Raw genomic sequence first — 15,887 nt, 5'->3', positions numbered from 1 at the left:
CGATGGCCACCGTCAACCCGAATTGCACGTAGTCGACACGAAAATCGTTCAGAAAGTAACAATAACGGCTGCGCCACGAAACATGAAATTTTATAATTCTCTAGGACACATTCTGGGCCTAGATTGAAAATTTCTCAAATGAAGCCCTTCTACAGTTTTCTTTGTACAGCCACAGAAGACTGTAGGTTCTAGCGTGTGTGTTACGCCGAATGGCGGTTATACCGGCTATATAGATACAGATACAGATACAGTGTGTCTCCGTATTTGAAGAAGTCTTCCAAGGAGGGATGAAATCGTATCTTTCTTTTGGAGTGAATAAAATACTTTGTAGACCTGATATAGAAATATAGTGTAATCCCCATCCTCTTTGCAAATTGGATGGTTTACTATAATTCACTTTTTCAGCACTCCAGTCACCTGAAGATGTTATTCATTGAATCAAATTTAATTATAATTGCTGCCTTTTGGTACTGTAGAATATAAAACTGTGAGACCTTGAAATCAGAATAAGCAGTCCTCCTTCTTGGTCTTGGGCTGATGGTAGAATAACAGTCTCTTTGTCTGTGATTAGTATTTAGTATATTAGGGAGAATCCTATTAGCAACAGTGCACAATCGCAGACCCAAAACAAACCCTCAGTAACAAAGGAGACCATTGTGACACTTGTTGGGCAGTAATCACCAGTGGTCAGAGCTGTTTTTTCTGCCTGAGTGACGACCAACAGGTGGTCTGGGTGGGAACAGGTGGAACTGTAGTGTACTGACCAGTGTGCGGACTGGGGGATTGTGTTCGTTTGTAGTACGTACAACTACAATGCTAAACTTTCTTCCAACACTTTCTTACAAAGGCAGACACGGATCAAATTTTCAATGACCACTGTAGCCTTCTTCAGGATCAGTACTGATGACTTACCACTTCAGAAAAGTAAACTTGCCAGAGTTGCAGACACATGATCTTATTAACATGATCTTGCGGATTCAGCAATTGGTCAAACGTGCCAGGAAGTTTCTTAAAAGAATCTTATAGATAACGCCCACCGTCTCTGTTCAGTGATGGCTGGAGTACATTGTTGTACTAGTGCCCTGATGTGTTTATTTGTATTGCATACCCGGTAAACTGCCTCATGGCATAACACACCAGGTTTGTACTGAAGAGTACACGCTGCATATCCGGACAGATTTATTTGATCCACTCACACCGGGAAGGACCCCTACTCTTTCCATAAGTGTGGTTGGCTCCTTAACGTGCTCGAGGTGTGGCTCTCCTCAGACATGAGACCTCCATTTACTGTCCTATATCCGCGACACGTAGTAGTAGTATCCATTTTCTAATTGTGCTAGCTAAATCTAGGTACACACTTACAAATGAACAAAATGACAAAATAGATGTAAAGTGCCTTTCCCAAGGGAACAACATCAGGACCTGTTTGTTTGTTTGTTTGTTTGTTTACCTGTAAGGACTTGTGATGGATTCGAACTCAGCACCTCCAGGTCCTGAGTCAACAACCCACACACTGGATCAGGCCCTTTTTAAAGCTACTGCAAAATTAGAAGAAAATTCTTGTTTACAGAGTCAAGCTCATGTGCTGTCCATTACAAAATGATCTAAACACATTTGGCGATGATAACATAGACTGTACTCTTTGTTTCTAATTCAGGAAGTAGGGATCCTATTCAGGGCTGAAAATACCACCTGCATATACAGGTTAGTGCAGGTAAAATTGGAGCTGTGCAGGTATTTCTGGTGTCTACCTGCACCCAACCTGCACTGGTCCATGTACTGGGATTTATACATAAATGTCCTCTAATGTAGCTGTATACGGATTGGTCTCAGCTGTATTGACTGTTACCACTGATGAAGTATAAAAGAAAAAGTAGCAACTGAACAATTTTAGTATGATCCATACTTCCTAAAGTCAGAGTGGTGCAGGTAAAATTTGTCTGGTGCAGGTAATTTTCAATGTTACCTGCACCAGTGCAGGAATGCAGAAAAAAATATTTTGAGCCCTGCTATTGTGAAGTTAGCCCAGTGGTACACCAGTAACAAAGGCACCCATTGTAACGCGGCTGTGTCACAGTAATCGCTGGTTTGCAATCTGGGGCAATTTCTCTGCATGAGCGACGACCGACAGGTGTTCCTCGAGAACAGGTGTATCCGCTTCAGCACACCTGCTGGCACCTTTGTCTGCTCCTAAATGTCCCACCTGTATAGTGATAGCTGTCAATCATAGGGAGTCTATAGCCGAGAGAAGCTCTGCATCTGTGCAATTTTGTTGTGGAATTTAAAGATTTTGTTTTCTGTGAGAATGCAGCAAAAATTTTCCCAAGGACACTACTTGGTAGCCTGATTAAACGTTGCTTATAGCAGTCCGCCACACATCCGCCGGGGAGGGGCCAGTTACAGCCCTGGACAGTGGAGTTTGTGTTACACGGACTAACTACTTGGGACTGGGAAAATCTGTTTTATGTGGACACTTACCAGATGCTCACTATAGTCAGGATTTTACAGGTTGTTTTTTCATGCTTATAGAAAATTTGTAAAAAATAAGGGCCCAAAGAGTGGCCACATTGGTGGCCACATCCTTTTGTAGAGGTATTCACTAGTACAGGGTTGACTGTAGCTGGGTCAATTAGGATCATTCTTACTATTAACTTAAACCCAGGAAAAGGACACATGCCTGGAGGGATCGCTGATTACAGGTGGCCTGACGGATTAAGATTGATGCCTATTACCTTGAGTAGGGATTAAGCACAGTTTGTCACCTGAGGGCTGCACTGTATGAATCATGTGCTTATTATGAACAGCCTGAGATGGACTGGACAGTGCGTCTGAACGCCAGATACTAGTTATCGCCTCCCCAAACACATACTGCATCTGGGCAACTGATTGAACTGAACCAAAGGCTATGTTCAAGGGATGAGAGGAGGAAAAAATACTGTAAATGCATTTAAGTCTGCGGGGATTTAATTTAGCAGAAGATTAGTTCGAGACTGTAGTCACATACTGTAATGCAAAAATGTTGGTGTTTTCTGCATTTATTTTGTTTTTCTTTTCTGCATTTACAGTACAAGGTAACTCTAAAACACAGGTCACATTGTTAGTCTGCAGCAGAACTTTTGATTGTTGTGTTTTTTTTTAACCTCATTGGTTGAAATGTATTTCCATTTGCCCCCTACAGAGAAAGGCCCACCCCAGGTGAAGTGGCTGGCTGACTGTTACCACGCCGGGAAGTCCGCGGCTCAGCGTCGGCAGATCCAGAAGCGCTTCATGTCGGGAGAGCTGCGTATTGTCGTGGCAACGGTCGCGTTCGGCATGGGGCTGGACAAGTCCGACGTGCGGGCCATCATCCACTACAACATGCCGAAGAGCTTCGAGAACTACGTTCAGGAGATCGGGAGGGCGGGGAGGGATGGGAAGCCCTCGCACTGTCATCTCTTCCTCAATGCTGATGTAAGGGAGACTCCTAGCAATTTTCATTGAAACTGCAGAGGCACAATTTACTTCTTTGAAATTTTGTAGAACTATGTACAGGAGATCGGGAGGGCAGGGAGGGATGGGAAGCCCTCACACTGTCATCTCTTCCTTAATGCTGATGTAAGGGAGACTCCTAGCAATTTTCATTGAAACTGCAGGCATTTTTCATATTCTTAAAAGTTGTTAGGTTGGGAGGGCGGGGAGGGATGGCAGGGCTCGAAATACCACCTGCTATGCAGGTTAGTGCAGGTAAAATTGGAGATGTGCAGGTATTTCTGGTGTCTACCTGCACCTAACTTGCACTGGTCCATGTACTGGGTTTTATACATATATGTCCTATGATGCAGGTACATATGAATTGTTATTAGCTGCATTAACCGTTACAACCTATAAAGTATAAAAGAATAAGTAGCAATGGTTTCTAAACAATTTTAGTATGATCCATACTTCCTACATTCAGAGTGGTGCAGGTAAAATTTGTCTGGTGCGGGTAATTTTCAATGTAACCTGCGCCAGTGCTGGTATGCAGAAAAAAGTATTTCGAGCCCTGGATGGGGAGCCCTCGCGCTGTCACCACTTCCTCAATGCTGATGTAAGAGAGACTCCTAGCAATTTTCATTGAAACTACAAAGGCTAACACCACATTTCCACAAAGGGGCCCGGCTGGGCAGTTTTGGGGAACGAAAAGTACAATATAAAGACAACAGAAACCCCAAACGGACCAAAACTAATTCAACGGCATACTTATTGGCATAAACTTACATTTTTGTTTCCGCAAACAGCCCGGGCAGGACCCGGTTAGGAAATGTGACGTAGGCCTAATTCATGCTAGAAATGTCACAAGTACTTTAATGACTTAAGCTGTTTGCTTGTTGTTGTTCATTTGTTATTGTTTATTGCAGGGTTCGGACCTGTGTGAGTTGCGGCGCCACACCTACGGCAACTCGGTTGACAGGACGACAGTGAAGAAACTGCTGAGGAAAGTTTTCCCGCGCTGCCGGTGTCGCGAGAAGTTACGACAGCAACGGGAACGAGAGAGAGCTGCACAGGTGCAGGTCATAGTTACTTTAAAAAAAGAAGGAAATTTTTTACCAGCAAATTTTGCCTCCTGGCATATTTGGTTGCACACACCTACGAATTAGAGGTGCAACACACCTGAGCTTTGCACAGTAAATGCTTAGCTGTGTAAAATCGTACAGTAAGGTTAGAACCACTCTAACAGGGAAGGATGCTTAGTCTTTTTTCAGAAGAGCTGTGGAATCTTTAGTGTGCTTTAGGTGTGGCTGTCGTCAAACTTGGGGTTGCCGGCTTTATGTCCCTAAGTGAAGCTAGGTACTCATTTTGACCTGCCGAGGCAAGTGAGGAAATAGTGGTAAAAGTAAATGCCTTTCCCAAGTGCAAAACATTGGGACCTGCATGGCATTTCAGGAATATTCAGATTGTATGTATTGACAAGAACACTCTTTGCTGTAGAATGCTTGACTGTTAAAATGTATTGACCTTTCTTACAGGTGGCAGAATTTGAAGAAGACGGTATAGACTACGCCATGCTGTCTGAAGATGCTAACAGCCCTGCACAAGTCTCCACTGGTCCTGACTGTCCGAACAATGACCAGAACACAGCCTCTGCAGTGTCCATCCATCCAACTGCAGACAGTTCAGAGGCCCCCCTGGCTTGTAGCTGCCCTGGGCATGTGGTGGCAGTGCCTGTAGAGGCAGCTGTGCAGGCACTGGACATGACAGAGGAAGGTCAGCTATGGGACCTTCACGCTCATTGGAGCCATAATACTGAATGGATAAGCCATCAGGCGACTTGCCTCAAAATAGATCTTGTTTTTTTCACTTATTGTTTTGAAAAGAAATGTGTTGTTGCCTCATTTCTTCTTCCTCTGTTCAACATTAAATTTAGCAGTACTTCTCATATACATTTGTATTTTGGCAAAGACCTGAGATCCAGTAGGCTGACCCAAGCCTTTGGTTCTGTCAATTTACAGGCTTCTGATGTTTTGAATCTGTGCTCTTGTTGTTCATGTTTTTTCCCTCAGTCACTGATGAAAGATGCTACCTGAAATGTATGACCAGCTCCAAAACTATCCAGTTGCTTGAGCAACAGTTACCTTGTGTTTGTTTTCCTGGGTGTCCAACCTTCATCCACATGTTCCCCTTGCATCTGCAGGCATCGCCACCTTGCTGTGCTACCTGGAACTGCACCAGAGGAAGTGGATCGAGGTGCTCCAGCCAATCAGAGCCTTCTGCACCGTCCAGTTCTACGGGGGGCCGGGGTTGCTACGGCAACTGGCGCGGACCAACCCCATCATCGCCGCGGCCGTTGCCATGGAGAGGAAGAAGGGAGTCGACCACTCGACCAGCAACAGGTCAGGCTGGGGGAATCTATTAAACTTGTTTCACTGTTAAGCTTTACCGGTATCCATGTGTTATCCAGCACCAATAGACCATGTCTAACGAAATTTTTTTCTTGTACACTGTTTCAAGATTCAGGGACCAGGAGCCAATTACCTTTAACCTTTAAACTCTGATGCTACAGGTTAGAGGTCAAGTCTTGGAGCTGGCAGTCAGGATGGGCTGGACCTGGAGCCTGTCACTTTTAACCTTTAATCTCTGACCCTGCAGGTTAGAGTTCAACGTGGCGGAGCTGGCAGACAGGATGGGGTGGGACCTGGAGCCTGTCACCTTTAACCTTTAACCCCTGTACCCACAGGTTAGAGTTCAACGTTGTGGAGCTGGCAGACAGGATGGGGTGGGACCTGGAGCGTATGACCTTTAACATTTAACCCTTGTACCCACAGGTTAGAGTTCAACGTTGTGGAGCTGGCAGACAGGATGGGGTGGGACCTGGAGCCTGTTACCTTTAACATTTAACCCCTGTACCCACAGGTTAGAGTTCAATGTTGTGGAGCTGGCAGACAGGATGGGGTGGGAGCTAAGAGAATGTACGGAGAGACATCCGGGCGCTCAAGTGGAAGAGGACAAACACAGGAGGTGGGGAAATACCTGAAACAAATTCTAAGGCTGTGCTTTTGAAACTGCAGTTCTAGCTGTAATTGGTAGGAGTCTCTCTTGGAAATGCTCAACAAGTACTAGTATTTTTGTGCAGGGTTTCATTTTCAAAGTTTGCCAGCCAGCAATTGACAATGCCTGGTCTCAGTAAACCTCAGAGTGCCTCGAATACTGCATTTACATCAAGTCTTCTCCACATAAACACATTTCAGTTTCAGTCAGTTTCTCTAAAGTGAGGTACAGACGACCTACTCTCTAGTAGTGCTCTTAAGTAGTCTTCTAAAACATTTATAAGCGTTTTTTTGGCGACGCCTCAGGGGCGGAGGCATTCTACAGTATTACGATCGCTTTGAAAATATTCCAAAAATTGCACGAATGCATTCCCTAGGGAATTGGTTTTGAGGTAGCCTTTGCCTGTTTGGTCTTTTGTCGGAACAGAAATGGCCTTTGTGCTTGGTATTTTACCGTCACATTACTGTTTCGTGCAATTTGTTTCTTTCAGCACACAAAAAAACACTGTCATAATCAATGCATTAAGTACGTTTTTCTGTTTTTGCAAATTCTGGCAAATTGAGATTTATATTTTTAACTCTCAATCGCTCTTTTGGTGTTCTTTGAGAGAAATAGGAACACTATATTAAAGCTTTAATGTTTGAAGTACATACGTTTTTTTGTTTCACCTGTGAACACAGTCGTATTTTGAATTTACTAAATCTGATTTGAAACAATTTTTATCTGCAAGATGTTTGTAGAAAGCAGAAATGGCCATGACTGTCCACATTTTAAAGACTACTCATTTAAAAAAAACGATCCACACAATTGCCTATACCTTTTATTTCATCAACATACACATCATATATACTTTTACCATATCTCAAGACACAAACACAGAGAATGTAAAAACCTGGCAGAACATGGCAAAGATGCGTCATTCTTATAACTTTGGATTTACTTCTATAACAATGACACTTGGTAATACATTCAAGCAAAACATTTCTTTTGTAATTCTGTTGACCGTATAATAAGTTGTTTGCATGCTGACAAAATTCCTGGAACTATAGAGTCAAGCCTGACTACATGTGCATTGACTTCCGTTTCGTTGAGGTGATAGATTGTGATGCATTGTAAAGCTACGGTTACTATCAATCTGATTGCCGTCCAAGTTCAACTATTAATTTCTTGTGACCGTTGTCGTTGTCGCCTTGTAGAGCTGAAAGAAATAATATAGAACAGGTTAGGTATAGTTGACGGACACAAACATATTCCATGATCAATATGTCAACATGAATGAATCCCTATGGGTTTCTTTAGATTGCTTAGCTGTCAAATTTTTTTTTCACATAATTAATAAATAAAGGTTCGAAAAAACTAAGTGCCCAGTATAATAGATCAACCAACACCCAACATCCACTCATATGTTTGTACTAGTTTTCAATGCTCCCGATGTTTGTGCATTTAAGCCCCCTTGTGCCTTTAAAGGTCCATTTTTAACCCACCATTCTGCCCACTGTTACCTCTATGACTTTGGATACTCAAACTATATCAGCAATAAGAACAATGGTGTAACAAACCTCGCTGTTCAGGAAAACTGTTTGAACAGCATCCGTCTGTGTAACTTGTTCTCATGACAAGCTGTGGGGTCTGGTGGGGTCATCTTCCCATCCTTCATATGTTGTAATTCCTTGTGAGAGAAAAAAAAGAAAAATGTGGAATTACTCCCAACCGTTTGGCTTTACAGTAATTGCATACATTTGAAACCATTAGTTGTAAGAAGATGTTTGGGATTGATATTGCATGTAGTGATATATCCAGTAAAAAACTATATCACCCAGCACACCATGTTTCTGTTTTGTTATAGGGCTGTACTGCTCTGGACAGAATGATGTTACATTCTTCATAAATCACGATGAGTCATTGACGGATCTCTCTCTTTCTTCTTTATGAAAAATATCACGGGTACTGGTCAGCCCCATGCAGTTGCAAAAGAAACAATAATGTGTACTGAGGATACGTACCTTCCGAAGGGATTTTCTTTCAAACTTTTCATTTGAAACATCATAGCTTTTTCTCATATTTTGGCTAAAGATACCCCTTGGCGTTTAATTCAAAGGTAAGTAACAAATATCTTCGACTTCATCTTCGTGAGCACACGTGCGGTACTCAAGTTGGGCATTGAACAAACTATCTTATATAAGCCCTTCACAGATGTCACTACGCATGTGCGGCGAAAGAAATTCTAGGAAATATGTCAATGTACATAGAATAACAAAACTGAAATCATTTTGAATTTATACGTTTCACTAACCAGACTACTGTAACTCATACACATGGTTCTAAGACTGTGACCCTCATTCGAAATTAAATTCTTGCTATACATTCAAGATAAACATGTTAACACTCAACATATAAAGAGGGGAATGTGGGCTCTGATGTCTTTACTTACGCCCCTACATAATCAAATCCAATGACATATAACACAAAATTTCCTAAAGTGTAACTCCAGAAAATGTGACAATTTTTTTTTGCAAACAAATTCGTTTGCAATCAATGCTCACTATGATAGCATCCATAGAATTATTTGGTACGGCCCTATCCCTAGCATGCGGCTAAACATCTGCATCGCAGGTGTGCCACCCCCCCCCCCCCCTGACCTAGTGATTAATGAGTTAGCACGCGTTAAGCTACGCAGCTGGCCATGGGAGACAAAGGGAACAAAGACTTTTCCCCCAACAGCATGCTATCCTGTCTAGTAAGCGGGAGTATGCATTGCACAGTTTCTATTTTTAATTGGTCTAACTTAGGGGTGTCTGTGGTAAAATTCCTTCTCATGTCAGCCAAGGAGATGGTCTGTCAGTTAGCTCTTGAATTTTGAAGAAACAGAACAGTCTAGCAAGCAGGCTAACCCTGGGTAGGTTCGTCGAGGCAACTAGAACAATTAGAAACAACCACATAATGGTTTTTACAAGGATACGTAATATATGAAGCTGGAAAATGATGATCACTCACCTTTTGTGCTGTTCTGTGTCCGTCTGTCCCCAAGAAAACTCGGCCAAAGATTGCCTGAACGCTGATAGACTATAGACGCCTGATTACGTCTGCTCCCATCCAGTACGTCTGCTCCCATCACTGGAGGGTCTTTTGTGTTCACTCAAAAGTTCTCGAATGCTCTTCCCTATCTCTGTGCTCCGCCTTTGGGTTGATCTAACATGCAAACACCCAATAAGGTCCACCCTTCTCTCCTCCCACTTTTCCTCTCAACAAATAACGTCCAACCTACTTTCCACACAAATCCCCGCCCAGCTGTCTGTCCATCTGGTCATCAATCATTGCACTTTGTGTGGTAATTGATAACAGTACTAACACACAGCTATCTATATGTTGGTAACATTCTATGAATTTATTTGGAGACACGATTAGCTTTTACAATGTCTATAGCATCTGTATTCTTCCTGTGATCCTTTATTCATCAATATCCATGGAACAAATCTAGATAACACACAGCCACAGGAAAATATCATATACAGCAACTTTTCAAAAGAGTCACAAAAAGTAGGAAGTCTACGTTAGGTCCACGAACAATGGGACAAAATCTAATTTGCTTACAGCAAACTATTCCATGTGTTAGACGTTCAGTGCAGAAATTGTTCAGTTTTGAGCATCTAAATTTGTGCTGGGTTTCAGAGAGCGGATATTTTCTAACTTTTTCTGAAGATTTGGTCTGATAACAGTGATCTTGCATTGTGAGTAGTTTACATATTGACACTGATGGTTTGTTTTCATGACTCATGAAAATTCACTAAGTTTTCTGCTGGATCATGTCTTTCAAGTTTAACGGCACTAACGTTAGCATCTGCAGTAAACTGTAAAGAGTCTCTGGACCCGTTGGACCTGTCGCATCCAAGGGTGATCCTGGCCGCTCTGTTTTGTATCGCTTGAAACTTGAAGTTGTTTTACCCTTTTCTTAGATGTACCCAGCCGTGTCAGTACCAGCTTAAACCAGTGCCACCTTCTGTCTGCGTGGATTGGAAGTGATTTACTCACTCTAAGCTCACTTGACCATGCTGATATTGCACTTCTTTACTGCATAGCCTATTTGAGATTCTAATGTAAGATTTAGATTTAGTGATGTAAAATTTGCGTCAACAATAACGTAACAGTGGGTACTAGTAAATGTTTTGTTAAACACTGTCCCCTAAGCATATGATCCAGTTGTACAGGTGGCGGTGCGAGTGAAAAGTTTCCACAGATCGATGTCCCCATGAACTCCCAGTTCTAAGCTTGTCAGTGGGCACCTGTTTAACACTGTCCCCTGAGCTCGGGTTCCAGTTGTACAGGTGGTGCGAGTGTTATGATTTACATGTAACAGACACAGATGTCCCCGAGGGCACGGTACTGGAATGGGCTGTAATTCGCTCCAGATGACCTACAGCTGGTCTGGCAGTCTGTGCTTTGGGACTCTCAATGGGCTACTTAGGGTCACCATTGTGACATTGTCAATCGGCCATGAGGCGATTAATCCCCTAATAAACCAACATTTTATCCATATGAAATGAACTTCCACTTCGTCGTGGATTATTCTAGATATAATACGTTACGTCGTAAGTTATTCGCAGTTCTCGAATCAAGTAGATCAGATTTTAAAAGACTAGATGCTACAGACAGATTTGAATGTATATAAATATAAATTATCTTCAATGGCACAACGCAAAAATAGGCAAATATAGGAGACAGCTTTGTTAGCAATGTTATTAGAAAATATACTGACACTCATGATAATCCCCGCTCGATTGAAATTTGATATCGAAATTTATGCTAGCATTTATTGTTATAGTAATTAGGATATTTAGTCTTACCCGATACCTTTATTTCACACTCTGTGTAATAGTTCCTGCCATGCACTGCACCGTGTACAATTAAGGTCATTCATAAACTGTCAAGGCACAGACAGTCCATATCAGAGACAAAGGGTGTCTATGACAGCAGAGGTCTAAATAAAACAAACAAACAAACAACTATTCAATCGTAACCTTTCGTCGCCTGTGTTTTTATAAACACCATGCTTGTTTTCTCTGGCGTTGTTGATCTCAGCTTTGGTAACTGTAGTTTTCTCCAAAATCAGTAGGGGTCTCTTCTGCGCCACTGCAGGTTACCAGCGGACGGGCCTGCTGGCGGAGTTTACGGATGTGTCGTTCCTCCTGCGGGCGCCGGGCGACCTGACGGACGATCAGCTGGATGAGGTGTCGGATTTCCTGTACGGACGGGTCGAGTCTCAGGAGCGGACGGAGCTCAGGCAGCTCAAGGCAGTCTTCCAGGCGCTGACAGAGTAAGGGTTACTAAGGCATCTACACATTCCCTAGCCTACCTATATACCTACTTAGCAGAGCAGTCTCAAGGCAGTCTTCCAGGCGCTGACAGAGTAAGAGTTACTAAGGCATCTACACATTATGTTTGCCTAGCCTACCTATATACCAACTTAACAGGGCAGCTCAAGGCAGTCTTCCAGGCGCTGACAGAGTAAGACTTACTAAGGCACAAGGTTGGACAAGTTTTCTAAAATTCATTTGTCCTATCGGGCAGGCACATAAAAAATTTACTAGCCCGAATCAATTTTTCACTTGCCCAAAATTTGAATGTCACTATTATATGCATTTTCACTTCCAGCAATGGAATTCTTATCATTGCCTCTATTCTTCTATGTCGACCATTGCTTAATGTCAAGACTGTCATGACTGTAAAAAGTGAAAAGTATATCAAACTCTCACTCAATGGAAAAATCTTACTTGCCCATTCGGGCAAGTGAAGTATGACACGCGCTTGCCCGATCAGCATTTTCACTTGCCCTGGACGAGGGCTAGTGGACTTGTCTAACCCTGAGGCATCTACACAGTCATTATGTTTCCGTAGCCTACCTATATACAGTAGAAGCCGTTTTATTGTACACACTATTTGCCAGCGTATTTCGTGCAATTATCAGGCTGGTCCAATAATGCAAAGTTACCCAGCTGGACCGCACCGGTTTGGGATTTGGGGATTCCGTGCAGTTAACAGAAGTGTGCGTTAATCTGTTGTGCAATTAACTGGCTTCTACTGTACCTACTTAGCAGGGCAGTCCCAAGGACAGTCCCCCTGCCCCAGGACGGAAATTTGCTTGTTGAGACGGGAAAAATATTACTATTGCTTTTAGATATGTCTCCAGGCAGCTCAAGGCAGTCTTCCATAGCATCCTTCACTGGCGTCTCTAGGGCCTTGGCGGAAGTTGTTTTTTTTGGGGGGGGAGAGAGGAATATATACTGGGGGAAGTGTACCGGCCCATATTTTCCCTTGCCGCGTATTCCCGGATAAAATCGTGAATCGAAGCTCCCCAAACAACTTCCACCAAGGCCCTAGAGACGCCGGTGAAGGAGGCAAAGTCTTCCAGGCGCTGACAGAGTAAGCGTTACTAAAGACATTGTCACATTTTGGCGATGCCTTAGGGGCTAGCCTAATAGGATAGAGAGCATCTGTTTGACAAGATTTCCCAAAATTTGTAGGCATGTGTAGTTGCATCATCCCTTTAGAGGGGAATAACTCGGGAAAGGGTTGACGGAACTTCATGATATTTGGCAGTCTTAATCCAGGCGCTGACAGAGTAAGAGTTACTAACTTGAAGGCATTGTCACATTTTCACATTATGTTTTCTCAGCCTACCTATTTACCTACCTAGTCCCTTGAGCGTCTTCCATCTTGTTGGAGGGACAAGGTAGACTGAAGATTCAGCATCATGCTTGTTTGTATGTGAAAGTGTTTCTTGCCCCCCTCCCCCCTCAGCGTGTCACATGAGGAGTTCTGGCACTGTGCGGAGGAAGTGGACCGGGCAAGGAGCGAGCAGCTCAAGGTCACCCTCAGGGAGTACTTCGAGAAGGAGCCGACACTTAATGTTTCTTCAGACAGCTGTGAGGAGGAGGAGGAGGAACAGGTAAGGAACAAGTCCACTTCTTAGGCCAAACTCAAGCACATCTAAGAACCCATGTGCACTACTCTCCAAGAAGAGGTTAGGCTCTGGCTGTTTTTTAGTCGTTTTTATCGTTATTTCTATTTTGTATTGTATCTTGTATTGTCAAAACCTAACGTTCTTCAAGAAAAATAACAAAATAGAAAGCCCAATAAAAATGACTAAAAATGCGTTAAAAAAACAGCCGGAGCTACCCTCTGCTTGGAGAGTAAGAACCCACCACACTTATAAAAAAGAGTAGGTCCTTTCCACTTCCCGGAGTGGTTCTGAACCTACTGAAGGGGTACTTTGAGAAGGAGCTGACACTTAACGTTTCTTCAGACAGCTGTGGGGAGGAGCAAGAGGGTCAGGTTTGGTTTGGTTTGGTTCGGTTTGGTACAGATCTCCATTAGTGACTGATATGTCACTATTCTTCCTGGAGTCCGGGTGAGTATCACCAAGTCTAGAAGGAAGAATTTGCACCATGACACAACGTTTCTTCGGACAGCTGTGGGGAGGAACAGGTGAGGACAATGCCACTTCTTCAGTGCAGGCCAAAATATGTTTTCTTCTTGGTTTCTCAAGGTCAAGATTAACATATTAACTAAACTGTATATACAAAGGTACAGAGTTCCCCCCAGACCATAGACATTTAGGTTCTATCCGTACAGCTTTCCTGTCAGACACATAAGTTAAACCCCTTGACGTCTCTGTCCAGGTGCCGCTGAAGAACGAGGGCCAGGTGCGAGCGGACATCCGTAGCTTCGTGTGTCTGCACCACGATAGGAACTTCACTGGACGAGCCATCGCTCGCATCTTCCACGGGATCTCCAGCCCCTGCTACCCAGCACAAGTCAGTAGTGTTTGTTTGTTTGTTTCTTTGTTTGTTTATTAAGGAATCTCCATTAGTGTTAACGCGGGATCACCAGCCCCTGCTACCCAGCACAGGTCGGTAGTGTTTGTTTGTTTGTCAAGGAATCTCTATTAGTGTTGACATACAACCACTACTCTTCCTGGAGTTCTCTTCCATAGAATACAATAAATTATGACTGCTATTTGCAAAGCGTTGTCATACTAACACTTATTATCTACTGATCATAATACAATAAATTACACGTTTAACATCAAGCTATAACATCATTTAACAACATTACATTGTGAAATGTTAACCTTTTATCATTTGCTGGTTTCGGACCTGTCAGGACTCTGGGTTAAATGTACTAGTATGTTGGTAGAATATAGGATATAGGAGAATTCTTATTACACAACCAGTAGGTACTTACTTTGCTTATGTTTCGAATGCTCTTAGACACCTTCCTCAGAGCTTCTAACTGGAGTTTGTTTACCAGGTGTGGGGCCGTGACCGGCGGTACTGGCGCAGCCACCTGGATGTGGACTTCAACCAGCTGCGGAGGCTGGCAGTGGAGGAACTGGTCAGGATCCGGATGTGAGGATGTCACTTGAAGATGTGTCACGTCTTAAAGGATGGGAGAGCTTACTGAAGATCTGATTATCTTAAAATAAAATAAAGGAACTGGTCAGGATCAGGATGTGAGGAACATAAAGATGTCTTTAGTGATGAAATAACTTACCTCATTTTAGTTAAGATGTGAGATAGGCTGGGCCTATAGGCTGGGCCTATAGGCTGGGCCTAAGATGGGAGAACTTACCTTACGGAGGAACTGATCAGGATAACGATGTGAGGAAATGGGTACCTGAAGATGCCTGTGGCGTTGTCCGGACAAGTCCAAGCGGCCATTGTGGACCGTTGGAACCGTTGGCCGAACTTCCTGCGGTTCATGAACGTCCGTACGGCCCATCCCGAACCGTTCCTATTCCAAACTCTTACCGTTCGAACTGCCCGTCCAAGCCGGCTCGGACTAGTCCTGGCATCTTCCTACGCAGGGACATCCAACAGCGAAACCGCCTGTCTGGATATACCCTGCTTTCTCAACCGTCACCCTTAGTTCCTGACCGCCATGCTTGTAAATATTAATGAACTTACCCATATATATGCGAGACCCCTTGCGAAAACTGAAAGGCCTATTCTCTGATCGGCTGACAGTTGGTGGGGGGGGGGGGAACGTCCACAGGAACTGAGAGTGACGGTTGAGAAAGCAGGGTACATCCAGACAGGCGGTTTCGCCGTTGGATGTCCCTGCGTAGGAGGATGAGTCCCGGATGGGCAAATTTTTACTGAGGACTTTAATTCTCTCGTCTCTGTCTCTTTCTGTTTGCCAAAGAGGACAAAAGAGACTCGGCAGCTATAACATGCTTGTCTACCAGGCAACAATTCTGCAATTGTACTGTTACGTGCATATGCGTGAAACGGTCTACTGGATGTACATTTTGTATGTCTTAGAGCTTTGTGAATGATACAGTTCACTCCGTGGTGTCTGTTGCAAGCCAAGTAGACGGCATTTTT

General features: G+C 43.5%; 1 protein-coding gene and 1 long non-coding RNA gene across 2 annotated transcripts; one reads left to right on the top strand and one right to left on the bottom strand.

The window, feature by feature from the left end:
* Positions 1-4,647: 4,647 nt before the first annotated feature.
* On the top strand, positions 4,648-14,378 carry LOC118417452 (ATP-dependent DNA helicase Q4-like). The gene is made up of 8 exons (XM_035823015.1): positions 4,648-4,677; positions 4,986-5,223; positions 5,651-5,849; positions 6,282-6,336; positions 6,426-6,474; positions 11,638-11,815; positions 13,300-13,447; positions 14,181-14,378. The coding sequence occupies exons 1-8, from the start codon at positions 4,648-4,650 to the stop codon at positions 14,355-14,357; spliced, it is 1,074 nt and encodes a 357-aa protein (XP_035678908.1). The 3' UTR covers positions 14,358-14,378.
* Positions 7,506-9,692, bottom strand: LOC118417054. Its single transcript, XR_004831310.1, has 3 exons — positions 9,499-9,692; positions 8,064-8,173; positions 7,506-7,702 (listed from the first exon to the last, which is right to left on the bottom strand). It is a non-coding gene; the product is annotated as an uncharacterized LOC118417054 (long non-coding RNA).
* Positions 14,379-15,887: the final 1,509 nt, after the last annotated feature.

This window comes from Branchiostoma floridae, chromosome 6 (assembly GCF_000003815.2).
Source record: "Branchiostoma floridae strain S238N-H82 chromosome 6, Bfl_VNyyK, whole genome shotgun sequence".
In the NCBI taxonomy this organism is placed as follows: domain Eukaryota; kingdom Metazoa; phylum Chordata; class Leptocardii; order Amphioxiformes; family Branchiostomatidae; genus Branchiostoma; species Branchiostoma floridae.
The sequence above is the reverse complement of the archived record's forward strand: the minus strand, read 5'-3'. Positions and strand labels throughout refer to the sequence as shown.